This window comes from Bufo gargarizans, chromosome 5 (assembly GCF_014858855.1).
Source record: "Bufo gargarizans isolate SCDJY-AF-19 chromosome 5, ASM1485885v1, whole genome shotgun sequence".
NCBI classification, from domain to species: domain Eukaryota; kingdom Metazoa; phylum Chordata; class Amphibia; order Anura; family Bufonidae; genus Bufo; species Bufo gargarizans.
In genome coordinates, this window is record NC_058084.1 from 463,794,558 (window position 1) to 463,821,952 (window position 27,395).

The window sequence follows — 27,395 nt, forward strand, 5'->3', positions numbered from 1 at the left end:
GCCGGGATATCACGGACCACTCACATCCGTGTTCCACGGGAGCATGCATTCGGCCTTAATCAATAGAATACTCTATTACAAAAATAGTCGATAGCTGCAGCCCTATTTCTCAGTTTTTACTGCAGAGGATTGAAAAGGAGGTGGCTATTAAGTGAGGTATTTCGATGACTTTTATATACATTTTCTACTTAATTTCCCTCCTGCTTCTAGACTAGACACCAAATGGCAATAGAGAGACAATTTATTATACAAGTAGTTCAGGTTGGGACCTTTAACAAGGTTATATCACCGTACACTGATAATAAGGATACCAAAAGGGGTAGTAGGGAGGAGCCCTTTAAATATGTTTTTCACTTGTGTGGACTTTCAGGTGAGCCATGAGTCCAGATTTCTGTGGGAAACTTTTATCGCATTGTGAACATGAAAAAAGTTTTGTCCCTGTGTGAATTTTTATATGTTCAGCGAGATGTGACTTCTGCGCAAAGCCCTTGTCACAATAGGAGCACGAGAATGGCTTCTGTCCGACGTGAGTCCTCTGATGACAGTGAAGATTCGACTTCAGCAAGAAACGTTTCCCGCACTCGGAACAAGAGAACGGTTTCTCCCCCGTGTGAATGCGCTCGTGTTTCGTCAGCGTTGCTTTCTGAGCAAAACTTTTCCCGCATTGCAGACAAGAAAACGGTCGCTCCCCCGTGTGGGTTCTCTGGTGCTCAACCAATTTCGACTTCTGAGTAAAACATTTCCCGCAAAATGAACACTGCTTCTCTCCCGTGTGAATCCTTTTATGTTCCACCAGTTTTTCTTTCCTTATAAAACACTTCCCGCACTCGAGACAGGCAAACGGTTTTTCCCCTGTGTGAACACGCTGATGGGCGACGAGCCTTGATCGAAACTTGAAGCTTTTACCGCAGTCTGAGCAAGAAAACGGCTTCTGCCCGCTCCTGCGCTGGACAATTATGCACTGGGCGCAGTGATCGCAGTGGGCTTTCTTAAGCGTAGAGACTGGTCCGTTACTAAGGTTAAATGAGGTATAATCAGCAGGGACAGGAGTCTGTATATTCGGGAGAAAGGGATTTTCTGAACGATATTCCATTAAATCGTCTTCGGTTTCAAGTTTGGGAGCAAAAACAGGAACCTCGTCTGTTGGGAATAACAGATATATGTGAATATATAGTGTAGTTTCCCCACAATATAAATATATATATATATATATATATATATATATATATATATTTATTTTTACTTCTTTTTATTGACAAAGGAGGGAATACAAGTTCATATAGACAAAATAATTTCAAGTATAGAAATTCAACGGTAGCTCAAAGAATACAGCATTAGATAATACCTTCATGTTTCCCTTTTTTATCGTATATTTTCCCATCATTTTTTTTTTTTTTTCAACCATAAGAAAACAAACACTCCGAAAAAGAATAACTTTAACTGCCCCCCCCCCCCCCTCACCTTGACATTTGGTGAGAAGACATTCACTCTACACTGTCAGGTATGTGAGGGGAACAGTAAACGTGGTTACCAGTATAGATGTTGCCCACTTACATTTACATTACACCCCGAGAAGAGGTATAAGTTACTAAACTTCCAATTTACCTAATTTCCCCCCTATACTAGCCTCTAAATACCATTTGATATGGGTGAAGGGCGACATTAGTTCCTTAATTTCCTCTGTCGACAACGAAACTTCAATGAACCTTCTCCATTTTTTAATAAAAGAACGAATAGATTGTTCTTTATGTCTCTCCATTTCCAGCCTTTCCAAGTAGAGCACCTGCTTCATGATACCTAGTACCTCTTCCCAAGAGGGGGGTTCTTTTTCCACCCAGTGTCTCAAGATCGCCTTCTTGATGGACATAAGTAATATATGCACTCCCTTTTCGGGTACCCCAGACTCAGAGTTGGACTGGTTTTCCGGTATATAGTGAAAGATACATTGGACCGGCTTAAGTACCACCTCTACGTCCCAAACCTCCTTAATATACCTCATACCCTCCGACCACAGCTGTTTTAGCCTCGGGCAATCCCAAAAACTGTGTAGGAGACCCGCTTTAGAGAGAGTTCACATTTCGGACAATGATGCAGATAATGAGCCGGCGCATCTCTGAAAGAGAGCTCAAAGGCGCAAGTCGCTCTATGCATTAACCGCAGTTGCGTTTCTCTCCACTGTTCATTGGGTATCGCTTTCCTCACAAATTCATAACCCTCTCATTTTTTTGGGCCAAGTCAAGAGAGTCAATCTCTCTCCCCCACTTCACAAAGGCAGTGGCCACCACACTGATATTCTTTGTGTTCTGAATTTTGCGATACAGCTCTGATAGATGGAACATAGAGTTGTTCCACCCCACCAATGCCTCAAACCACGCCAATCTGTTTCCCCCCCCCCCCCTCCCAAGCTCTCTGACTGTGCTCTACAATAGGACCGTAACTGCTGATACGGAAGATAGTGGGCGGCGGATAGTGATCTTCTTATTTTGAAGATCAACCCATTCAATTAATTTCTGCTGTGAGGAATCTAAAATATCTTTAAGTTTGTGAATGCCCTTCTATCTCCATTCCTTGCACATTTTATTTTCCCTCCCCTGTGAAAAGGCCGGCAATGTCCACAGCGGCACAAAGGAAGTAAGGTACATAGGGAGTCTATAGAGTTTACGTATAGCCTTCCATGACATAATAGTGTCCCGGAGCAGGATGGACTGTTTGATATGAGCGGGTAAGTCCTTTAGCCGAGTGTGTAGCAAACCTTTTAGATCCCAGGGTGCAGCGAGCTCCTGTTCTATATTACCTGCCATGAAATATGAAGTCCCCCACAACCAATCCCGGACATGGCGGAATAGCACCGCGAGGTTATAGTTGCGAATATTTGGAAGTTGTAAACCTCCTTCCCACTTTAGCATAGTTCGTTTTTAATAGGCAATGTGTGGCCTTTTTTTTACTCACAGAAAGGTGTTAAATGCTGACTGCAATTTCATTAAGTCAATGTGCCTCAGCAGAAGGGGGGTGGTTTGCAAAGGGTATAACAGGCGTGAGAAACTGGACATTTTCAATAGCTGAGCCCTACCCCATGTAAGGAGAGAGGCAAATCCTTCCACCTTTCCAATAATATTATTCTTATTTTTTATTATGTCATATGGTCTATATATGCTACAACGGGTCCTAATGGCAAGAGGGATCGGATGTTTAGGACCTCCACTGAACTTGTGAGGCCATGTGTCCGCCTGGAACTGGATTTATGCTCCAGTAGCACTCTTGGTACCAGTGGATGACCAACTCTGGAGCCATTTTTAGCACATATTGCTTAACAGTCTTAGGCTACCCTTGCAGAGTTTTCCTAAGCACTTATTAACAATTTAGTTGTTTTTTTATGGTCTTCTTTAGACTTCTTTTTATTGAAGTATTTAAAATGCTTTTTTTCCCGAACATTTTTAAACTCTTTTCGAGATCTAGATTGAAAAAAACAAAACCGAGACCATGCTGGATTAACTAACACAAAGGCAGTTTAATCACACCTAACAGCTTCAATGACGGAAAAATCTCACCTTCAGGAGGTGTCCGACCTCATGTTAATTATAATAGATTATGCCGATTAAAGCATGAGTCACCACAGTTTAATGCCAACATTTATTGTACAAGTCTAATTCTAATTGAGAAAGCCAGTTGGATGAGAACAGCTGATCGGCAGGATCCCAGGTGTTGGACCCCCACCAATCAGATGCTGATAACCTATCCTCTGGATAGGTCATCAGGTACAAAGAGTTGGAAAACCCCTTTAAGGGCCAGTCACATTTTTCCCCCTCACTAGTTATAACCAGTGCTGAGCCAATCGAACTTCAGATCCTAGATGCAAAAGTCAATTCGCTCCAAACTTAGTTTTAATGCTGTACGGAGACTGCTTCGGCAAGGCGAGTTCACAAGACTTCGATGAACAACTTCAGCCATTGATGTTTAAACTTTAAAACCATTTTAAAACATGGATCCAAAGTTTAAAGTATAACTGTAATTTTTTGGGGATTGTGGTGATTAATATCTCCTTGGTGGCCCTATTTCAACTTTTCACTGTGTATTCAATTACCCCTTAATTCCACAGTTTTGTTCCCTCTACTGCCTATTTTTATCTGTGCTTAAAATCAGGTTGCTATGCAGGGTCGTCCTCTGTGTTGAAGGACGGAGGACGCAGAAGCACGCAGCGTGCAAGGTCAGATTACTGACAGCCAGGGACTGTAAGTAAATAATTAAAGCCAGGTCCTCCCCAGCAGCTGATAACCTGGGCTGTGTGCACTTCTCCCTGTCCCTGCGCATTATTAGTAATCAGTGCCTGTATATACCGTAATCTATCTATAATTGTGGCATTGTTAATAGTAATCAGCGCTGTGTATTACTTACAACAAGCGCTCAAAAGCAAGGACGAGGCAGGCCGGGAGGACGGGCGCTGGCAGCGTGAGTCATACGTCATGCGCCCACGCCGCCTGCTTCATTCATAAAGTGGGCAGCACAGGCGCGTGATGTAGTGACTCACTCTGCCAGCACCCGTCCTGCCTCCTCCCTCCTCTCTGCTACAGAGCGCTGATTACTATTAACAATGCCACAATTATAGATAAGATTACAGTAATATACAGTGAGCGGGGCCCGTGTAGTAGAATACAGTCCCACATGCAAGTGGGAAATTTCATGTGTGTTGGGAGAGTGGATTGTTTGCAGTCATGGAATTCTCCAGAAGGCGACCAATTGCGTCATTTTTCTGGTCACAAATGCGCAAAAGAACATATTTGCGCGTTCCTATGCAATCCTATGGCCGCAAACACGCGACAAAACGCCCCAAAGAAGCTCAAGAACTTTTTTGAGCGTAGGGCAGTTTTTCAGCGCGTTCAAACGCGCTGTAAAACGCTCAAGTGAGAACCAGGGCCATAGGGAAGCATTGGTTTTCATGTGTTGAGCATTTTACAGCGCGTTTGAACGCACTGTAAAACTCTCAAGTGTGAACCCAGCCTTAGGTATTCCATAGGAATTACAGCAAAATAGAGGTGAAATTTCAAAATTTCACTTTTTTTTTGCACATTTTCCATTTTAATCATTTTTTTCCTGTAACGCATCAAGGGTAAACAACAAAACAAACCTCAATATTTATTACCTTGATTATGCAGTTTGCATAAACACCCCATATGTGGTCATATACGGCTGTATGGGCACATGGCAGGGCACATGGCAGGGCACAGAAGGCAAGGAGTGCCATATGGTTTTTGGAGGGCAGATTTTGCTTGAATGGTCTTTGGGCACCATGTTGCATTTGAAGAGACCCTGAGGTAACCCTTCAGTGAAAACTCCCTAAAAGTGACCTCATTTTGTAAACTACACCACCCAAGGAATTTTTAAGGGGTGTAGCGAGCACTTCACTCAACAGGTGTTTCATAGAATTTTTACTACTATTTTGGTGCTTTAGGCCTAAACTTTCATTTTCACAAAAGATAACAGGAGAATATCCTCCCACAATTTGCTACCCACTTTCTCCGGAATACAGTAACACTCCAATTGTGGTCGTAAACTGTTATTTGGGGATACGCCAGGGCTCAGAAGGGAAGGAGCGGCATCTGGATTTTCTAACATGGAATTTTCTGTCATGGTTTTTAAGAGCGATAACTTTTTTTTATTATTTTGTTGAATGAGCTGCGTAAGGGCTTATTTTGTGCAGAACAAGCTGTAGTTTTTATTGGCACCATTTTAGGGTACATTTGGTTTTCTGGTTGCTTTTTATCTCATTTTTGGGGAGGTGAAGTCACAAAAAAAAGCAGTTTGGTGTCATTTTTTATACCGTTTAGTTGATGGGGTGAATCATAATATTTTTATAGATCCAGTCATTACAGACGCAACTATACCAAATATGTCAATTTTTTTTTATTTTTATGTTTTACACAATGAGCATTTTTACAAAAAAAATTTGATTTTTGTACTTACCGTAAAATTAGTTTCTTGTTCAATGCATTGGGGGACACAGTACCATGGGTATATGCCCAGCTACCACTAGAAGGCACTAGATATAAAAAAAGGTTGGCTCCGCCCAGGTGGGCCATATCCTCTCCACTGCACTAGGCTATTCAGTTTGTACCAATAGCAGTAGGAGAGAGAAACAAAAGTGAAGAACCAACATGTCCTGGATCGGGAAAGGAAAGAGAACCACAGCCCGGTGAAAGGGAGAGTAAGTAAAACAAAGGGTGGGATCTGTCTCCCCCAATGCATTGAACGAGAAACTGATTTTACGGTAAGTACAAAAATCCAATTTTCTCGTTAATGGCATTGGGGGACACAGTACCATGGGGCGTCCAAAAGCAGTCCTCGAGGGTGGGATTTAAACCTCATGCAAAAAGAAGGATGCACAGGTGCAGAGGAACCATGTGACCCAATAGGACCAGGAGAGACCCTAGCATGAAATCATTCCAAAGAAAAAAAGATGAAAATTACTCTTACCGGTAATTGGATTTTCCCTTAGCCTCCACAACGGCACTTCCTGGAGTGTACCCGCCTCTTCAGGGACAGAGGAGATCAACGTATAATCAACGTATAAAAGCCCCCTCCCTTTTACCTTCACCAGTTAATAACCTAGAACAGTGATGGTTAACCTTGGCACTCCAGCTGTGGTGAAACTACAACTCCCAGCATGCTCCATTTATTTCTATAGAGTTCTGAGAGCAGCCAAGCAAGGGGGGCATCTTGAGAGTTGTAGTTTTACCACAGCTGGAGTGCCAAGGTTAGCCATCACTGACCTAGAACTTCAAGTAGATGCATCATTTAATAAGGTTAAGACATACAATGATACAAATGAAAGAAAGGGTCAACTGCCCATAATCTCAAATAAATGTAACAAAAGAAAGAAAAACATTTTTGGGTGGGAATTCCCCGTGCCGTTGTGGAGGCTAAGGGAAAATCCAATTACCGGTAAGGGTAATTTTCATCTTTTCCCCACGCCTCCACAAACGGCAATTCCTGGAGGTATAACAAAGAATCCACTCAGGGGGGACCACGGCAGATAAAAATTTTCTGCCAAATGATAGGTCTCTATTGGATAGCACATCAAGTTTGTAATGTCTGTAAAAAGTAGAAGGGGTCGCCCAAGTCACTGCTCTGCAGATATCTTCAAGCGAGGCAGAGGCCCCCTCTGCCCAGGAGGCAGCCATAGCTCGCGTAGAATGAGCCTTTAGTCCCGACGGGGGAGCCATCTCTCTTTCAACGTAACAAAGAAATATACAGGACTTAATCCGTGTTATGGAAGCCTTGCTAGCTGCTCTACCCTGGTTAGTGCCCAGGTACCGGAACAATAACCGATTACTCATTCTTAAGTCCTTTGTAGTGTCAAGGTATTGAAGAACACATCTTCTCACGTCAAGGTTACTGAACCTCTTCTCTTCTTCATTTTGTCCTCAGGCTGCTTCTGAAGGAAGAGAAATTTCTTGACGGCAATGAAATTTAGATACCACTTTGGGAAGAAATTCAGGAGAATGTCTTAAAACAATTCTATGTTCCAGTATTATAAGGTATGGAGGCTGAACTGAAAAAGCCTGAATCTCTCCGACTCTTGTAGCGGTTGTAATTGCGAGCAAAAAAACGGTCTTAAAGGTTAACAGTCTCATAGATATGTCTCGAATGGGCACAAAGGGAGAAACCGAGAGGACAGAAAGAACTAGATTTAAATCCCAAGATGGGACTGAGGATCAGAATCTTGGGTGTAATCCTCTAGCGCCCCTAAAAAAACCTTCTAATTAGATCCGATTCAGCCAGCTTCTCCCCCATAAAAGCACTTAGTGCTGGTACCTGTACCTTTAAGGTGCTTATTCTAAGACCTTGGTCTAGTCCTGATTGGAGAAAATCTAGTACTAGTCCTAGCCTGAATGGGTCCCAGGAATTTTTAGAGAAAGTCAGAAAAGCTTTCCAGAATCTTAGATATATTTTTGAAGTAACAGTTTTTCTACTGTGCAGTAAAGTTTATATTACATTTTTCAGATAGCCCCCTCCTTCTCAAGATGTTCCGTTCAATCCCCAAGCTGTCAGGTGGAGTTGCGGACTGCTGGGATGAGGAACCGGGCAACTGGAGTAGGAGATCTGGAAGAAGAGGAAGGCTCCAGTAATTGTCTCTGCTAGAGACTTGAGTATCGGAAACTAAGACCTTTTGGGCCACTACGGGGCTATTAATATCAATTGGGATCCTTCTTCTATCACTTTTGTCAGGACTTTTGGTATTAGAGAGAAGGGAGGAAAGGCGTACAGGAGACCCTTCGGCCATTTGTGTGCTAAGGCATCCACTTGCAGCGGTCTGTCTTTGTAAGAAAGGGACTAAAACTTGCAGAGATTCTTGTTTTCCTTTGAAGCGAACAAGTCAATTAACAGTGTTCCCCATCTTGCCGAGATCTGGTCGAATACTGTCTGGTTTAAGCTCCATTCTCCCTGTCTCAATTTTTCTCTGCTCAAGAAGTCCGCTAGATGATTCTCTTTGCCCTTTATATGGACCGCCGTCAGCGATTTTAAGTTTGCTTCTGCCCAGACAAATATTCTGTCACCTTCGAGAGGCGACGACTTTGTCCCCACGTTTGTTTATGTAAGCAACTGTGGTCGAGTTGTTGGAAAATATTTTTACATGATTTTGGACTAGGGATGGAGCTAAATATTTTAATGCTTGCCAGACTGCGTGAAGCTCTCGCATGTTGGCTGGATAAGGCTCTGCTGCCATAGACCCTGACATGTCCTGCCCTTCAGGTGAGCACCCCAACCCTGGCTGCTTGCATCTGTCATCACAGACTAGTTGCTCCGTCTGCCGCCATTCTACACCTCTGAAAAAGGTTCTCTTCTCTGAGCCACCAGGTAAGAGAGCGCTTTACATGGAGAGGAATTTCCAGCTTTTTGTTTAGAAAGATCTGTCTTCGGTCCCAGGATCGTAACAGGAAGGATTGAAGTACTCTCGAGTGAGCCTGGGCCCATTTCACTGATGATATTGTGGAGGTCATTACCCCCCGAATCGTCATGATTTCTCTTATGGATGCCCTGCATATTTTCCGAAATTTTGCTACTCTTCGAATCAGGTCTCTCTTTTTTCCCCCTGGAAGAAAGGAGGGACATTAAATGAGAAGAATCTAGGAGAACTCCTAGAAAAACTTTCCGATAATGTGGAACTAGATCTGACTTCTTCATATTGATGATTCAACCCAACTGTGATAATGTTCTGATTACAGTCTGCAACTGCAAGAGAAGGGACTCTGTCGTTGAGGCTGTTATTAACAAGTCGTCTACGTACGGAATCAAGACTATTTCTGACTGGTGGAAGAAGCTTGAAATCTCTGCCATCATTTTTGTAAATACCCTTGGGGCAGAGAATAGACCAAAGGGAAGAACCCGGAACTGGAAACGACTGATTCTCCCCCGAATCCAGACGGCCATTCTTAAAAAAAATTGGTAATGCGGATGGATTGGGATGTGGTAGTAAGCATCGAATAGATCTATTGTTGCCATTACCCAATCCCTGTATATTAGGTTGATTGTGGACCTGACTGTCTCCATTTTGAACTTCTTCCGATTGCCATGAGGATCCCCGATTTTTCTTCTTTTGATAAAATGCAGGACGTTTTTGGGCACGAAAATTACGTATTTGATGAAAAAAAACTGACTCGGTAGGGAAGGTCTTCTTCCTATCGGAGCCCTTTTCTAGAATATCGTCTAGTGTCTTCCCAAATAAACAATCTCCCTCACAGGGGATGGCACAAAGTCTAGGGAATGTCCTCCCTTGGAGTGCCTGACTAAATATAATCCTCCAATTGAGTCAGCCATAATGACAGAGTTCTTGCTGTATAAGTAGCCGATATTCCCGGACGTAATGAAGCCATAGAAGATTCCCAGGACTTCTTGAGGAGGGACTCACACTTCTTGTCCATAGGATCCCTAAGGACTCCCAAGTCTTCGAAAGGTAATGCGGATCTTTTAGAAATTTTAGCCACTGGTGCCTCTACTCTTGGGGCTTTATCCCAAGAGCTGGAATCTTCCTCAGCAAAGGGATACTTCCTCTTAAACATTTTAGATGCTGCCTGTCTTTTTCCTGGATCCTTCCATTAGTTTAAGATTAACTTTGTGATGTTAGAATGAACCGAGAATACTCGTTTCTTTTTCTCCCCTAGTCCTAAGAACATCTGATCCTGGACGGTCAAAGGTTCTTTTGACTCATCTAAATTTATTGTTGCCCTGATGTTCTTAAGTAAGGTTTCAGTCTCCTCAATAGAAGGGTCCGAATCAGAAGAAGCGTTTCGTTCATCCGGCTCAGAAGACTGTTCCTCGATCACAGAAGGAACCGTTCTAGAGGTGGATGGTTTTGGAGAGACTACCGGTAGTCTTGCGTCGATAGCTGCTCCAATCTCTTCTTTAATTAAGGATCTCAGGCTATCAACAATAGAAGGAGATTCCTTGGATACCACTCTATTTATACACTTTTTGACAAAGCGACTTTTTTAGTGTTTGGGGATAATGTCTTCTTGCACATTTGAAATTTTTTCTTCTGTGATGGTTCTCCCGAAGATCTCTGACTCTCCCTCCACTAAATAAAAATTATGAGGGTGGAGAGTCAGAGCTGGGTAATTTAAATAGACTTCAGATAGGAGAGCCATCACCCAGAAAAATAAAGGGAAAAACCCAGTGCTCATATAGGGTGATAATATTAATGTCCTCAGGGAGGAGGATTACCGGGCTTGAAGGCCTAGGGGCATCGATGGTCTTCTTTGCTGTATCCATCTCTCCAGGGACAGACATAGTGGTGCGAATGAAAACACCTCTGTTCCTCTCTGTAGTTGCTTACCTGGAGAACGCCGATCTGATTTGAATCTGCCGCCTGAAAACTTCCGGGTAGGCGTGATGACGTCACTTCCTGCGCTGCGTTCCAACAGTGGAACGCAGCACGCCACCGAAATGCCCTGCACACCGCCGATCTCCACCTGTCACTTAAGGGACAGGAAAACAACTGGTGAAGGTAAAGGGGAGGGGGCTTTTATACGTTGATCTCCGTTGTTTTCCTGTCCCTGAAGAGGCGGGTACCCTCCAGGAAGTGCCGTTGTGGAGGCGTGGGGAAAATGGGAGATTGTCAGGATCCCATGGACAGATGCCTGGTAAACAAGGCCTGCAAAAAGGAACAAAGGGAAACACCTAGCTCCACCCAAGGTGGGGAAAAAAATAAAGCGCTAGAGGAGAAGGGACAGGTCCAGATGTCCTGCGCGAGAATCAAGAGTTGACCAAGAATGCACTAGAGAGCCCTAGGAAGGATCTTGAAGAACCAGGTCTCCCCCTGAGGAAACAGGAGAGTAGCACAGCAATGTCTGTTGGTAACGACCTGGCGCTCTGCATATGGAAGTACTTAAGTTGGAAACAACCTAGCGCTCTGCATAGATATGGAAGCTCCAGGGGGAGAAGCCCCAAGAGGACAGACCCAATAAGACAAAATAGACTATGAGGGTGCCTGGCAGGAGATAAAATGCCTGGAAAAAGGATGGAAGGAGTCCTCAACCAAAGACTAAAACTTTAAGTTGTCTCGGAGCAAAACACGGCCAGTCCGTGGCCAACCACATGTAAAGGCCAGGGTACAGAGGAAACAACGAAGCACTGGAGGCTAAACGCTTGAGAGAAATCATAACAAAGACTCACAAGGGAAGCGAGCGAGCTTCTTTTTACAGCAAGGACGGGGGGAAAGAGAAACACGCTATGAAAAGGAGGAAGCCTCTCCCAGTCAGAGAAAACAGCTGACCCCCGGAGGAGGGGGGGGGTCTTAGGTAATGGTCAGAGGAAGGGAACATAAAGACCTGCTTCCCATACAGATGAGGCGAGGAACAAGCCTCTGAAAGACATAATATCGCTGTGAAATGTAAGACCAGAGAAATCCCTGGCCACATAAAGTCACAGGGAAAAAAGGAACCAGTCGCAGGCCCCGATGATACAAGCGGAGACCCACTGGTCTGAGAGATATTGGAGTAGAAGGTAGAAGGAGAGGACTCCAAACAGCCGAAGGAGAAACAGTTCTCCAAACGAGGGAAAGCTCCATCCTAAAAGTGACCAATACGATGTAAACTGCAAACCATAGCACTAAACAACTACCGTATTTTTCGCCCTATAAGAGGCACCGGCCCATAAGACGCACCTAGGTTTTTGAGGAGGAAAGTAAGAAAAAATATATTTTGAACCAAAAAGGTGTGCTTTGGTGGGTTTTGAACTAATGGTGGTCTGTGGATGGCACTGTTATGGGGGCATATGTGGATGGCACTGTTATGGGGGCATATGTGGATGGCACTGTTATGGGGGCATATGTGGATGGCACTGTTATGGGGGCATATGTGGATGGCACTGTTATGGGGGCATATGTGGATGGCACTGTTATGGGGGCATATGTGGATGGCACTGTTATGGGGGCATATGTGGATGGCACTGTTATGGGGGCATATGTGGATGGCACTGTTATGGGGGCATATGTGGATGGCACTGTTATGGGGGCATATGTGGATGGCACTGTTATGGGGGCATATGTGGATGGCACTGTTATTGGGGGCATATGTGGATGGCACTGTTATTGGGGGCATATGTGGATGGCACTGTTATTGGGGGCATATGTGGATGGCACTGTTATTGGGGGCATATGTGGATGGCACTGTTATTGGGGGAACATTATGGGGGCATCTGTGGATTGCACTGTTATAGGGGCATCTGTGGATGGCATGACACTGCTATGGGGGGAATCTGTGGATGACACATATATAGCATCTTATCTAATCTGTCATCCACAGATCCCCCATAACAGTGTCCCTGTGTAGTGAATGGGGGAAATTATAGGGTGAAAAATACGGTTGGTACCAGGTGCCTTGATCTGGGGGGATGGGAAGAGAGGTAAGAATCTAAAGGCGGCAACAACCTATGTGGACCCAGGAGGGAAAAAGGACCAAACCGGGCCCAAAGAAGAGTGGGGTCAGGGACTCCAAGCAGGATTACCTGGACAGGGGCTCAAGAAGGGTCCAAAGAATCGGACCACATAAGGACAACAATAGTCCGAAAACCAAGGAATAACATCGGCCATGCGTGACCAACCATCCCAAGTGTAGTGACCAGCCAACTGTGTAACAATGTCCCAGAAGGGGCAAGTGCAGCAGCCTGGATTTGGAGAAAGAATCGCCAAACATCCATATGTCAGAAAGGATACAGTATAAGTCGGCAGGGAAAGCCGGGAGAGACTACACTGCGCCACCAATGATTTTACTTTATAATACTGGGGTTGGGGGGGGTTGTGCAGCACCTGAGGGGTTAAGATCGCAGCGCGCAGTCATAGAGGCTGGGTGCCGGGTATGGGATATGGCCGGCACCTGCAACGCAGTCTGAGTTTGTATTAAGGCATAAACTATATTCATTGGTGGCGCAGTGGTCACAGCCCCTCCCCTCCTCCTCACTTCTATCAGCCCATTGGTGGCAGCGGCAGCACAGGGGGGAGGGGCTGCCTCCTTCTCCCCTGTGCTGTTGAGAAGAACATGGTGCGCGCTAACAGCAGCGCGTGCCATGTCAGTTCCTCGTGTATGAAAGGCAGAGCAGCGGAGGGTCTAGGCGCAAATGGCGATTTAGCAATTCTAAGTCGCATTGGCGACCATCTGGAGCCCTGCTGGAGATACTGAAAATACTCTGCCAATAATAGGAGTAATGTGGCTGCATGGTGCTCATTATAATGAGTGTGGAACATAGCTACAGCATTTGGAAATGCTAAAGTATATGGAGGCTGTACAAGTACTCTACCTAATAAGGGAGTAATATGACTGTGTACTGCAGACTTAAAACCAGACAGGTGCAGAGGGTACAGCATCTGGAGATGGCACAGGAACTCCATGTCAGAGGGGAGCGATACCTGCGTGGTGTGCACTAGAACCAGAGAAGTGCAATGGCTACCGCATTAGAAATGGCCTCTATACCTCGCCTGGTAAGGGAGAAATAGGGCTGCATGGTGCATAATACAACCAGAGAGGTGTAATGGCTACAGCAAATCTGGAGATGGTACAGGTACTCTACCTCTAAAGGGAGCAATGTGGCTGCTTGGTGCAAATTAGAACCAGTGTAATGGCTACAGCCCCTGGAGATGGAGCACCATAGAACCACACAGGTGTAATAACTACAGCCCCTGGAGATGGTACAGGTACTCTACATATGAAGGGAGCAATGTAGCTGCTCGGATACGGCTGCATAATGTACTGTAATGGCTACAGGCACTCACTCTGGTGAACTAGAGCTCCCTCCGCATATATGGTTGCGTGTCGCACGCTAGCACCAGAATGGCTGTTTTGGCTTCAGCGCCTGGCGCGAACATTCTCGGACTAGGAGGGTCTGTTGAATATAGCCCCTGGTACAGAGAAATAGCTGCAGTGCTGGGCACAGCATTTGGCAGTGGTACAAGTGACCCCCTGTTAAGGGGATCGCGTACGTACCTGGGACACCACGTAGGTGTGCCGGCATGCTAACCACGTCGCAGGCTGACTTACCTCGTGCAGCCAGGGGAGCGCCATCCGAAAGTCCACTAGAGAGCATACTAACCCTGGAGAGGAGAGGTTCCTCAGCGGACATTTGTCTTTAACCACTCAGAGAGAATCTGTCTGGTGGAAGACCGCCTGATGCTCTGTTACCGAGAGAGAATCAGAGCAGAGGTGTCCCCCGAAGTAGCGGATGGAATGGCAGGGAAGGGTTTGTCACCAGCCTCAGACTTGTCCTGGGAGTGACCCGAGGATACCGAGGAGGAGCAGGACATGGTTGTGACAACCAGAGGTCGACTGCGGGACCTAGTTGAGAGTGCGCCATCCGCGGAAGGGTCCCTGGGAGGGCAGAGGTGGCCGCAATTTTTGGACAGGCAGTTGGAGCAGTCAAGAGAGACCGACGGAGAAGTAGGTCAGGGAGTCAGAGGGCCTGGGAGCTATTGCGCAAAAATAAGGACAGGCTGACCGCGTGGCAACCCTTTATTGCCCCGGGCACACCCAAATACATGCGACCCCCGAGGGGGCTGGGAATTGGAGTCCTCAGAAAGGGCACATGAGGCCTGAGAGGGAGCCTGAAAAAGAAAGCAGCCAGCCAAGGCTGCCTACTGAGTCCCAGGGGCCGAGTCCCCAAAGAGGTGCTGCAGCTGCAGAATCTAAGAGAAAGGACCCCCTGCTGACAAGATGGAGGCTATTTCTAAGTGAAACAGCACCCACAGGGTTAAAGCCCACGCTTGTCTGGCATAGGAGGAGGGAAGCAGAGCGGAGCGGGAAATGGCCAGCAAAAGCCCGGGAAACGAGGAAAGGGGGCGAGAGAGAACGCAGCCAAGGCGTGGAGGAAGCCGGGGCCTCGATTAATGAGGTGGCCGGAAAAGGAGCGCCGTCGGCGGGACAGAAATGCGGGAGACCGGGGGCCCTCCGGAATGAAAATAAAATGGTGAGGGGAAGCGACGCTCAGGGAGAGGAGAAAGCAAAAGAAGCACCAGGGGCCAGAGAAAACGCAGCCTAGTCCCGGTAGAAACAGGGGACTAAAGTAGATGGGAGGCCGGTGAGTGGACGGGGGAGGCCGCAAAGGAAGCAGGGTGGCCAGGGAGAAGAGAAGAGAAAAGGACCCCAGGGGGGGAGAAAGAAGGGAGTGGGGGAAGACAGCAAGCGCCCCCCCCCCCCCCCCCTCCTCCCAGAGGGAGAAATACCTCCCCGCCTGTGGGAGAAGGGGATAAAGAAGAGGGAGTAGCACCCCGGACCCCCGAAAAAGTAGATGCCATCCCTGGTCACGAAAGGGGACAGGGACGCAGGGGAGATACTCACCGTCCGATGTCTTCGGGTGCCGCAGGGTCCCCGAACGGCAGACTCAACATAGGGACCGTGGGAATGCCGGCATGCCACTGTGCATGCAGTCAATGGGGAATGGGTGACCGGTGAGGTACCTGAGTACGCACCCGCAGGGGGTGCAACTGAAGTGGGCTGCAGCAGGTGAAAACCTGCAGAAGAGAGAAAAACTGGATTTTTGTACTCACCGTAAAATCCTTTTCTCTTAGGATGCATTGGAGGACACCGCACCATGGGTATATGCCCAGCTACCACTAGGCTGACACAAAGTAAAAAGTGTTGGCTCCTCCAAACTGGGCTATACCTACTGCAGATGCAGGAGCAAACCAGTAGGTAGACAAGCAGTAGGAGCACAAGAAAAAAACGTAGCCACAAAGGGTGGGATCTGTGTCCCCCAATGCATCCTACGAGAAAAGGATTTTACAGTGAGTACAAAAATACAGTTTTCTCTTGAATGCATTGGGGGACACCGCACCATTGGATGTCCTAAAGCAGTCCACAAGGGAGGGCAGAAAAAACAGCCATGCAACGCAACTAACTCACGGCTGCTTGCAGAAACCTGCGACCCAAACTGGCATCAGCAGAGGCCAAGGAGCGGATGTGATAAAATTTAGAAAACGTATGAACAGAGGCCCAGGTGGGGGCCTTGCAGACCTGGGAAGCTGAAGCCTGATGTCTAACCGCCCAAGAAGCCCCGACCGCCATAGTGGAATGAGCGGTCAATCAAAAGCGAGGAACACGACCCTTGGCAACATAGGCCTCCTTAACTGCCGACATAATCCAACGGGATATGGTGGCCTTGGAAGCTTGAAGGCCCTTGCGAGGACACTCAGGGTTCACAAAGAGGGAGTCCGACCGGCGAAAGGGCTCAGTCAACCGAAGAAAGCATCACAGAGAGAATCACAGCATTATCTCATCTACATTGGGAGATTGTTAGAAGATGTGTTGGGAGTAAAATCAGCTGAAAACTGCTTTCACTTTCAGCTGCTATCACAGACCTGAATTCTAACAGCTATATCTGCCGATGTAGAGCAGAGCATGTTGCGAGTCTTGTTTTAAGGCTTAGACTGTCAGCTTACAAACAAGACCAAGCCCATATTTCTAGCTTCTACCCAGCCCAAGATATGAGGAGTTAAAAGAGCCCTCCCCCCCACCTTCCATCCGACTACCGGAGCTTTGCTCAGGCTGAACTGTTAAGTACTTTTTTCAATGTCCAAAAAGAGAACCTGTTGGGGGTAATGAAGAAAGGCACATGAAGCATTCCCTTGAGGATGCCTGATGCATCTATAGTCTCCTCACCTTGTGGGGAATACTGCTGGTCATCCAAGATGATGTTCTTGTACAGGTTCTGCTGGTCATCCATGATGATATTCTTATACAGGTTCTGCTCGTCATCCTTGACAATGTTCTTGGACAGGTTCTGCTCGTCATCCTTGACGATGTTCTTGGACAGGTTCTGCTCGTCATCCTTGACGATGTTCTTGTACAGGTTCTTGTGTTTATCTACATAATCCCATTCTTCTATAGAGAAGTAGACAGCGATGTCATGATACCGTACAGGAACCTGAAATGCACACTGATAGTCATGAAGAAAACCTCTGGAAGTTCCTGTTGCATAAATCAATGAGAACATTATTTGACTGCAATATTTGGAGACACACTTAGACATAAGATGGTCATCTTTGAAGGAGTCAGAGTGGAGTAAACAACAAAAATCAATCCTACAATGGCATGAAGGTGTGCACATGGGGAAAGCTGGCGCAAAGGTTGTTTTGTTTAACCCCTTCAAGACCAGGTCATTATTAAAATAAGGGAAAAGTTTTGCAAGAGTGTGTGTTCCCTAAGGCTACATTCACACCTCTGGTGTGAAACTCTGGCATGGCCGTTCTGGCAGACAAGAGGAGGAACAGCCGGACACAAACCGTAGCATGCAGCGGTTTGTGTCCTGCCTGTTCTCCGCTTGTCTGCAGGAACAGCGTACGGATCTCCTCCAGATCCCATTATACTTAAAGGGGCCGACGGGCCCTCTGTCCGCATCCAGCAGTGTCTCTGGTCCCTGACACCGGTTACCTCCAGTATTGCTCGACAGCTAGCTTTGCATCGTCCCTGCCGTCAGAAAACATCATCCGTCGACAAGGGATGGGACGTCAGCAATAGCAGGCCGCGACAGTGACCTGCCCCTTACACAACCCCCACCCCCTGTCAACGGATGCTGCTGGCAGGGAAGATGCTAAAACGGCCGCAGAGAGATCCCGGCGGTAACTGGTGTCAGGGACCAGGCAAGTATGCACAGGCTCGTGGGGCTGGGCATCCTAGGCGAGGTTATTCAAAATTGGATAACCCCTTTAAATGTCTCACCGCAGCCATTTTGCTAAACTGGAGTGAGGGGTGTAAAGAACGAGATTTTTGTGAAACTCACCTGTAAAATCTCTCTCGCTTAGTTCATTGGGGGACACAGGACCGTGGGTATAGCTGCTTGCTGCCACTAGGAGGCGACACTAGGCTGAAAAGTGATATGCTCTCTACAGGCTGGAGGGGGTATAGCCGGCAGGGGAGGAGTTATCAGTTTTTGCCCAAGCAATAGGAGTAGGAGAGAAAAACCATACGGTAAACAACCAATAACTGACCAATGCCAGTCGGATCGAACCAGAACTGAGGGCCATACTGGCTCCTCAACTGTCATAATTTACGGCAAACAGAAATCACTGGGTGGGAGCTGTGTCCCCCAATGAACTAAACTAGAAAGATTTTACAGGTGAGTTTCGCAAAAATCTTGATTTCTCGCTCGTATCATTGGGGGACACAGGACCGTGGGACATCCTAAAGCAGTCCGCGGGGAGGGAAACAAATCACACACCCATGGAGAAAACGCCCTCGAGGATGCGTAACCCACTGCCGTCTGCAAGGCCTTGCTGCCTGGAGCAGCAGCAGCCGCCGATGCCTAGGAAGGCACCCGGTAAAACTTGGTGAATGTGTGCCCCGGAAGAACAAGACACTGCCATGACGGAGATGAACCAGAGAAGCACCGACCGCTGGTCGGGTGGGCCAAAACTCAGCTGGGCGGTGCCTTACCCCGGGAGCAGAATGCCCGAGCAACTGTTAAACAGATATACCTGGAAAACATCCCTTGGAGGCCGTCAGCTTTGACAAGGACCTCCAGGAAAAAACAGGTAAAGTCTGTACGGCGGTAAGCGCTAGTCATGGACAAGCAAACCTCAGAGGCCAAATCATATGGCTGATGGAGAGCTCGTCCGTATAATGCGAGGAAGAAAGAAGAGAAATCCATGTCTGTGATGACGTGGAAGGGCGACTACCTTCTGCAAAGAAAGAGAATACTGGGCGGAGCACTGCCTTATGTTCATGATAAAAGAAAAAAGTACGTACAAGAAGGCGTATCAACTCCGAAAAACGCTGGGTGGATGATCCCGCCACACGGAATGCCGCTTTCCCCGAAATAAAAAGGAGAAGACGACGTCCCAGAGGGAGGGCCTGTTCCTCACTGAATCGCCACTAAACAGCCGGCTCCTGGCCGCAACTGTGGAAGTAGAACTAAAAATCCAGATCCACAGGATCCTCCTCTGGTCAAGAGAACGCCCCCTAGGAAGCTGTAAATTAGTAGACCAATGCCCTTATAGCCGTAGAGGCTTGTGGTGGGACTTTTAGCGAGAGAAGCTGCTTGAGAAACCATCGACAAAAAAACGCCTGTGCATGCCCCACTGCAGGCCAAAGAACCAATACCTCGGAGAAAGGTAAAAGTAAAGCCGATGTGATGGGAAGCCCCGTCAGTGACCATATATTGACAATGTGGCAACACTGCCTGGAAGGGCAGATGAGTGGAACAAAGATGAGAGAAATACTCTTGCCGGGTGGAGTGCGATTAAGATGTCCAACGCCTCCACCGTACCCGAGGAACCCTGGTTACGTGGAAAAAATAGAGATGGGCATCCAGAGGCCATACAAGGGAAGCCACAAGAGAAATGCTAACGCCATACTCCAGCTGAGGAGAAGGCCACGCCGTAGAGGCTACTGATTCCAGTGTTAGAAGAATCCGTCACCTGACGAAAGAGCTGTGCAGTAGGAACCCTAGCATGTAATGGTGACGCAAACACCCCTTGTGCAGTATGAGCTACCGCATGCTCCGCCAGCGTAAAACTGAGGAGGAGGCCTGAGGACATCCAGTAGAAGTCATGGTACCATGCTGTCCCAGTTAAGTAGAGCTAACCTTAAACACTCCACTTGAAAAGGGCACTAAACAGAAGCAACCGCCGAAGCAGTGCCAGGGTAGAACCCCTACCTGAGGGGGGCTGCCCCACTGCAGCGACTACGATCATCTAGCTCTAGCGTGAAGACTTCCCCTGCGAAGAAGAACCCGTTGTATAGTCACTGCAGAGTGCCAGCATAACACCCTCACCTAGATAAGGAAGAGTGGTGGACAAAGCATCCGGAGTCAGTGGAATATTCTGCTTGCAGGGTCGTGATCACAGTATTCTGTGTAATGTGACTGACCTGACCAGTGGAGGCTCATGGGGATGGGGGGTCTCTAGGACACAAGTGTTGCTGGGTGACCCCCCTGAGAGCACAAAGGTCGACATTTTTGTGCCCTCAACCAGTGCCGGAAGAAGAGAAGGATACAATATGGAAGTAGCCATAGTATCCAGTGGCAGTATCCATATGCCACTAGAGGGAGAGTACCAGGTACCAGCGGGTACCGACTGTTGCCATGGACCACCTGTGAAGGAAGCCAAGGCATCTAGTGTTGTGGCGTAGTTGAAATATAACATGCAAAGATGCTTAGTGATTCCCCCGTTAATGGATTATTTGTAGAGGGTAATGCCACAGGAAGCATGTGATGGCAAATGTCTGATGGAATAGCATCCAGTGGTAGTGCAATCCTCCGGTTAAGGAAGAAGGTAGAGCAATAGAACCGCATCCAACGGAAGTGTAATTACCCCACCTATGGAGGGGGGTAATGCCTACGGTAAGCACTGCACTCAGTGGCAGTGCAATCACTCCACCTATGACAGGGAGTAACATATCGGGCAAGTACTGTAATCCGAGGTAGTGCAAGTACATCACCTATGGAAGGGGGTAACGCCAGGGGTCGAGTGGAGGGGGAACGCATGGGAACGGCGTTCCTGCACTTTTTTCATGGCAGGAACGCCGTTCCCTTTCAGCCTCAAGCCAGGAGAACACGGCTGAATCAGATTCACAGGGGGAGACGGAGCGCACTGTGCAGGGCAGGTTAAGGGAGGAGGGGCGGCTTCAGTTGAGAGGAAGCTGTCTGTGCGGTGCCGCTGCCTGCGACTCCTCTCATGGCGCCCCGCCCCCTAATGACATCATCTCCTTCACTACGAGATCATTTAGAATGTCTTTTAGAAAAGTTTGTCCTGGGATTCGAACTCACGACCTCTACACATCAGAGGAAGGCATTTACCCTCACAGCCATGAAAGCCGTCTAGGTAAATGCTTAAAAAAAAAAATATAAGACTTCTAATTATACCTAGTGTACTGATATCTAGTGTACAACCATACACATGACAGCTGCCCACTGTGTATGGATGTAGCAGAGCTGGGTGTGTTGGGGCAGCTGTCATGTGTATGGTTGTACACTAGGTATCAGTACACTAGGTATAAGTAGAAGTCTTAATTTTTTTTTTTTTAAGCAACTACCTCAACAGCTTTTATGGCTGTGAGGGTAAATGCCTTGCCTGTAATGTGTAGAGGTCATGAGTTCGAATCCCAGGACAAACTTTTCTAAAAGTGTTTTTTTTTTTTTATAAGACTTCTACTGATACCTAGTTTACTGATACCAAGTGTACAACCATACACATGACAGCTGCCCACTGTGTATGGATGTAGCAGGGCTGGGTGTGTTGGGGCAGCTGTCATGTGTATGGTTGTACACTAGGTATCAGTACACTAGGTATAAGTAGAAGTCTTAATTTTTTTTTTTTTTAAGCAACTACCTCAACAGCTTTTATGGCTGTGAGGGTAAATGCCTTGCCTGTAATGTGTAGAGGTCATGAGTTCGAATCCCAGGACAAACTTTTCTAAAAGTGTTTTTTTTTTTTTTATAAGACTTCTACTGATACCTAGTTTACTGATACCAAGTGTACAACCATACACATGACAGCTGCCCACTGTGTATGGATGTAGCAGAGCTGGGTGTGTTGGGGCAGCTGTCATGTGTATGGTTGTACACTAGGTATCAGTACACTAGGTATAAGTAGAAGTCTTAGTTTTTTTTTTTTAAGCAACTACCTCAACAGCTTTTATGGCTGTGAGGGTAAATGCCTTGCCTGTAATGTGTAGAGGTCATGAGTTCGAATCCCAGGACAAACTAAAAGTGTTTTTTTTTCTTTTTCTGATACTTCTACTGATACCTTGTGTACTGATACCTAGTGTACAACCATACACATGACAGCTGCCCCAACACACCCAGCTCTGCTACATCCATACACAGTGGGCAAAGTTACCTACAGTAGAAGTCTTATATATATTTTTTTTTAAGTAGCAAGCTAGACAGCTTTCATAGCTGTGAGGGCATATGCCTTGCTTCTGCTGTGTAGAGGTCATGAGATCGAATCCCAGGACAAACTTTTCTAAAAGTGCTATTTTTTTAATTTATTTTTTAGTCCGCAGCGACACAAATTACAGCATGCTAGATTTTCTGTGCTTTTTTATTTTTTGGAGGGGGGGGGGGGGGTTGCAGTGGATCTTGGGTGAGTTCCCACACTTTTTTTCCCAGGACTTGACCCCTGGGTAACGCACACAGCAGGAACTTGCATATGACGAGTCCTTTACCCGGTGGGAAGTGCAATTACTCCACCCAAGTAAGGGGGCAATGCATACGGTAAACACTGCAACGGCAGTGATAATGCCACCTATAAAAGAGGCTAATGCATACTGACAGTACTGTGCCCAGTGGAACTGCAATTCCGCCACCTATGGAACGGGGGACGCTTATGGCTTGCATTGAGACCAGTGCTAGTGTGGTTAGTCCACCTATGGAAGGAGGGTAATACATAAGGTAAGTACTGTATTCAGTAGTAGTGCAAATACCAACTAAGGAAGGGGGTAATGCATACCCCAGTACCGCCAGCTAGCACGGACGCAATCTTGGAAGATTGAACTGGATTCATGTCAGAGTCCGAATAACTGATTCCCCCCACCACCACCCCCTCGGAACTAACCCCTCCAGTGAGGGAGGGTTCTGAGCGTGATCCTAGGGAGGAAGGGTGGGGGTGTGGAGGTGAGCAAGGAGGAAATATGTCCTGCTCCGGCCCACTCGTGCACAGTTCCACCTCTCAGCCTCTAGCCCATGGCAGTTGCAGGCTGCGCCGGTGTTGATATCACCATGGTAAAAGATCAGGTGATGGATCATGTGATGACCGGAGTGACATCACCACAGGTCCTGTTCCTGCACACAGCAAAGAAAGAAGACAGAAGAGATGCCGGCTGCGCGATCAAGTGGATTAAGGAGAGTTAAAAAATTTTATATATTTTTTTAACCCCTCCAGCGCTATTTTACTATGCATTCTGTATTAACCATGTTATAAGGGAAAATAATAATGATCGGGTCTCCATCCCGATCGTCTCCTAGCAACTGTGCGTGAAAATCGCACCGCATCCGCACTTGCTTGCGATTTTCACGCAACCCCATTCATTTCTATGTTCCCCGGCGGCGGAGCGGATATACAAGTCAGCCGGGCGCCGCAAAATCTAGGCCCCAGCTTCAATTCGGGGCTACTGATTTCTTCTCCGGCCTGCGCTGTTTTCTTCCCGGCCCACGGGGTGGGCTTCCGCAGCCACATTCCGTGCACCGTTCCAGGTCCCACTGTGCTCCGGCTGGCGGTGATTCCCGGTCAGCCTGCGTAAAAACATTAGTTCCCAGCTTTACGGCCTTCTAGGCCGCAACTTCCATCCCCAGGTATGGGGGGGGGGGGGGGGCGGGTCCATCTTTCTGGCGCAAATTCTCCCCGAGAGCCTGCTGGCTCCATATTGCAGTATTCAGCCCTTCCTGCCTATTGTCCATTTGAGGCTAGGTCCTCACCCAAAAAAATAATAATTATGTACGGGTACACCGCAACAGTCCTTTCCAAGAGACAGAGTACCTTCATCTCGTGCCAAGCTGTCTTCATGGTGACAGCTGCCAGTGACACAGGAGCACAGCATCCAAGTCCTTATGATCACCTACCTGAATGGGTGACTATTTCTCAGCATTTAAAGTGCTGATCAAGCACAACTGTGCCCACCATTGATAGCCAATGCGTAAAGCTAGATAAGACCAAACAGGGGCCAAGCAGCAAACAAGCCTAAAATTTTCTGCTGCCATTTAATTTATTTTCAGGTAGTTTGCCCTTTATTAGTTTTGAACGAACTTGTGTTTTAAGTTCGGCCTCTAAAGTTCGGGTTATCGAAGAATCACGTTATGGATTCTGCTACCACCGACCATAACAGAATTTAGAATCCATAATGCGATTCTTCGATAACCCGAACTTTAGACGCCGAACTTAAAACACAAGTTCGCTCAACACTACCCTTGATGTCTATGGAAGTTCTTATTGCCTGGGTACTTTAAAAAAAATTAAAAATCAAACTGGCTATTGGAATGGTGTAATCTGTCAACCCATCCTGTACAGTGACTGAAACCCCAGTAAAGCTGAATGTGGCAATGGGTGCCTGAAGAACACCACATGCCCTTTCAATCTAGGCAGTGATTCCCTACTGAAACCATCTTCTCAACTGTTAGAAAATGTTATACATACATTTTGGAGCAAATATTTTTGCTCCATAAGGCTTGTAATCAATGTCCGATTAGTGTAGGCCATGTAGCTTATTAGAGTCAATGGTCCACCATTGAGCCTCCAGAAAAAAAACAAGCATAATCTTTAGGAAGGGTCTCACCTCTCCAGTCAGCAGCTGAAGGATCTGGTTGGTGAGCTGAAGAATCCTCTCATTACTGTTCTCAGGTTTTATTGAGGGTCCCCGAGATGTCATAAGAAGCTCTTTAGATATGGCTTTGTCTTCTGACCCGGTGAAGCTGCTGCTTGATGTGATGTGATCACCAGAGGTCTTCTTCACTACTGTGTAATCCTGTGTATGAAGAAGAACACAATGATCTAGGAAGACACATTGTGGACATAAAATACTACTGTAAGGAAGGAGACAACGTCGCTCACCTCTCCAGTCAGGAGGAACAAGATCTCCAGGGTGAGGCTTATAATCCTGTCTGCCATGTAAATGCTGCTTTTATCCATGGAGGTCATTCTGAGAGCAGGCGATGGTCCTGCTGAGAACTGCTGAGGTGATCCCTGTACCTGGAAGAACAAGTGAGAGAAGAGTCACGAGGAGGTGACATTACTGATGATTTTAGACCCTAAAGAGAAATGCATACAGTCTATTCCAGAGTATGAGACCCCAAATACCAAGAAGAAGAGAGATAATCTGCAGCTAGCTAGCTTAAAGGGGTTGTCCAGTTTAGAAAGCCCATCATACACCCTGTTAGGAAAGTTAATAGACGGGTCCCCTGTTCAGGATCCTCCTCTCTTGGCCAGAGTGGAGAGCGGTTACAAAGAACATCTTTCTCGAGGGCCTGTCCTGCATTACACAGAAACCCACTGATATAAATGGATGCTGTGTAATACTTCAAGGGGCCGTCCTAGACTTAAAAGCGGTGTTCCGATCTCAGCTAGGATATGCCCCCAATGTCTGATAGGTGCAGGTTCCAGAGGGGTCACCTATACTTAGAACTGAGCCCGCAAAGTCCCAGAGAGCGCACATGAGCGCCTGCCCTTCATTCATTCATTGGGAGCACCTAAAATAGCCGAGCAGCACGCTTGGCTATTTTTTGGAAGTCCTATAGAAATGAATGGGAAACACATCCACAGTGCAAGCGCAGCCACCATTCCATTCACTTCTATGAGGCTGACGCCTGGCTATTTTCGGCACTCACATAGGAATGAATGGAGGGCAGCCGTGCATGCATGGTGCATCCTCCGGGACTTTGCGGGCTCCGTTCTAAGTATAGACGTGGGTACCAAAGGTGGGACCCGCACCTATCAGACATTAGGGGCATATCCTAGCTATGCCCCCATTATCTGTGATGGGAATACCCCTTTAAGACTCAGAGGCCTGCACAGCAAGTTTCCTATGGAAATCACTGCAGTCTATGGCAGAGGCAGATCATGTGCAAAGGGGTATTCCTATCTCGGACATTGATGACATATCCTCAGGATAGATCATTAATATGTGTTCAGTGGGGGGCCACCCCTTGGACTACCACGGCAGCCTTTTCATTATACATCAAGCACAGTGCTGCACAATGTATAGTGGCGGTGCTTGGTAATACAGCCTAGACCCATTTTCTAGAATGGGGCCGAGTTGTACAAAGGTAACGTGACTAACGAATATGGTGCTAAAGGAACTGATCAAAAGGGGGTGCTCGGAGTCAGACCCCAACGGTTCATGCATGGAAGGGTCCTCAATCTATTCCCGGAAAACCCCTTTAATTTTCCCTGTGGTGGCGCCGTAGGCATACTGGACTGTCTACACCGGAGAACCCCTTTAAAAGAATTATATCATTAAAGACTACTACGCTCGTGCTGTGAGGTTTTATTCATTTTTTTAACAAGGGGAAATCTAGGGAAAATGTGGCATTACACGGCGGCCATTCTGATAAAGTGTGACTCTCTGTTCTGGTACTTTATGACATCATACACCCAAATAAGGCAATATGGCATACGGGGATTGTCTTCATCAGACTACCCCTTCAAAGATGGAGGCCATACTAGAGATGATGACAATGGGCACCTATGGCCGTCCTCGCAGCTCCAATGAGCTTTGTATATATTGTGACCATGCAGGTGATGCCGCTTCTCCAGCACTCTACAGGCAGGTGGGGTCCCAGCCGGTGGACCCCTTTAGGCTGCTTTTTACATAACCCCAGGAACGCGTCGCACATAGTGACCAAACCTGCCGCCTCACCTGATGCGTCGCTCCTACACGTCATCATGTGGAGATGCGGCCACGGAGAGGAAACACATTTAGAGGTTATTGCAGCATTCTGGCTACAACCTGGGGGGGTTCACCCCAGAAATGTAATTTACTACAAACAGTAATGTTTTGAAGCTACAATTTCCAGTACATGCTGAGAGTTGTAGTTGCACACCACTATTGGAGTGCCATAGCTAGAAGACTACTGAACCTATATTACTAATATATATTTATAGGCGCATTATGATTTCAGCTCCTGGGGTTGTTCAGGTCCCTCCACTACAAGCAATCATAAAGTCCTCCTCCTCCCCCATAGGAATGCATGAGAATCCTCACAGCTGCTCCTGTCAATGGTGGCCCGGGCCTCCACACTTCTTCTAGATCAGCCGCGGGTCCCCGGGGTAAGACGGCCGCTGCCGGGTCCACGCCCCCCTCTCATAACTCAGCATCTCCACTGCGCTCAGCCACAAAACACCGCTACATTGAAGCGCACAGACTGCCGGGAGCGATGACGTCATTTAGCTGAGCCTGCCAGGTAGCGCTACAACTCCTGGCAGACGT

General features: G+C 47.1%; 1 protein-coding gene across 3 annotated transcripts; it reads right to left on the reverse strand.

Moving 5' to 3' along the window:
* Nucleotides 1–239: 239 nt before the first annotated feature.
* Nucleotides 240–27,395, reverse strand: LOC122939651 (oocyte zinc finger protein XlCOF6.1-like). 3 transcript variants are annotated; one of them, XM_044295783.1, is made up of 6 exons: nt 27,171–27,395; nt 25,022–25,159; nt 24,747–24,935; nt 17,308–17,403; nt 17,139–17,235; nt 240–1,140 (listed from the first exon to the last, which is right to left on the reverse strand). In XM_044295783.1, exons 2-6 carry the CDS (start codon nt 25,106–25,108, stop codon nt 338–340), a joined length of 1,272 nt encoding a protein of 423 aa, XP_044151718.1. In that variant the 5' UTR covers nt 25,109–25,159; nt 27,171–27,395; the 3' UTR covers nt 240–337. The 3 variants fall into 3 exon arrangements, with proteins under 3 accessions (XP_044151718.1, XP_044151716.1, XP_044151717.1); XM_044295781.1 differs by having other exon boundaries at nt 17,139–17,403; nt 27,171–27,394; XM_044295782.1 differs by lacking the exon at nt 27,171–27,395 and adding an exon at nt 26,826–27,144 and having other exon boundaries at nt 17,139–17,403.

Bases quoted from the DNA above. Each gene is read 5' to 3' on its own strand.
- LOC122939651 (XM_044295781.1), bottom strand. From the start codon at position 25,108: ATGACCTCCATGGATAAAAGCAGCATTTACATGGCAGACAGGATTATA. The intron at 24,936-25,021 runs GTGAGCGACGTT...CTTCATACACAG, and splicing joins TGTTCCTCCTGACTGGAGAG to GATTACACAGTAGTGAAGAA. The intron at 17,404-24,746 runs GTGAGACCCTTC...TGTGCATTTCAG, and splicing joins TTCAGCTGCTGACTGGAGAG to GTTCCTGTACGGTATCATGA.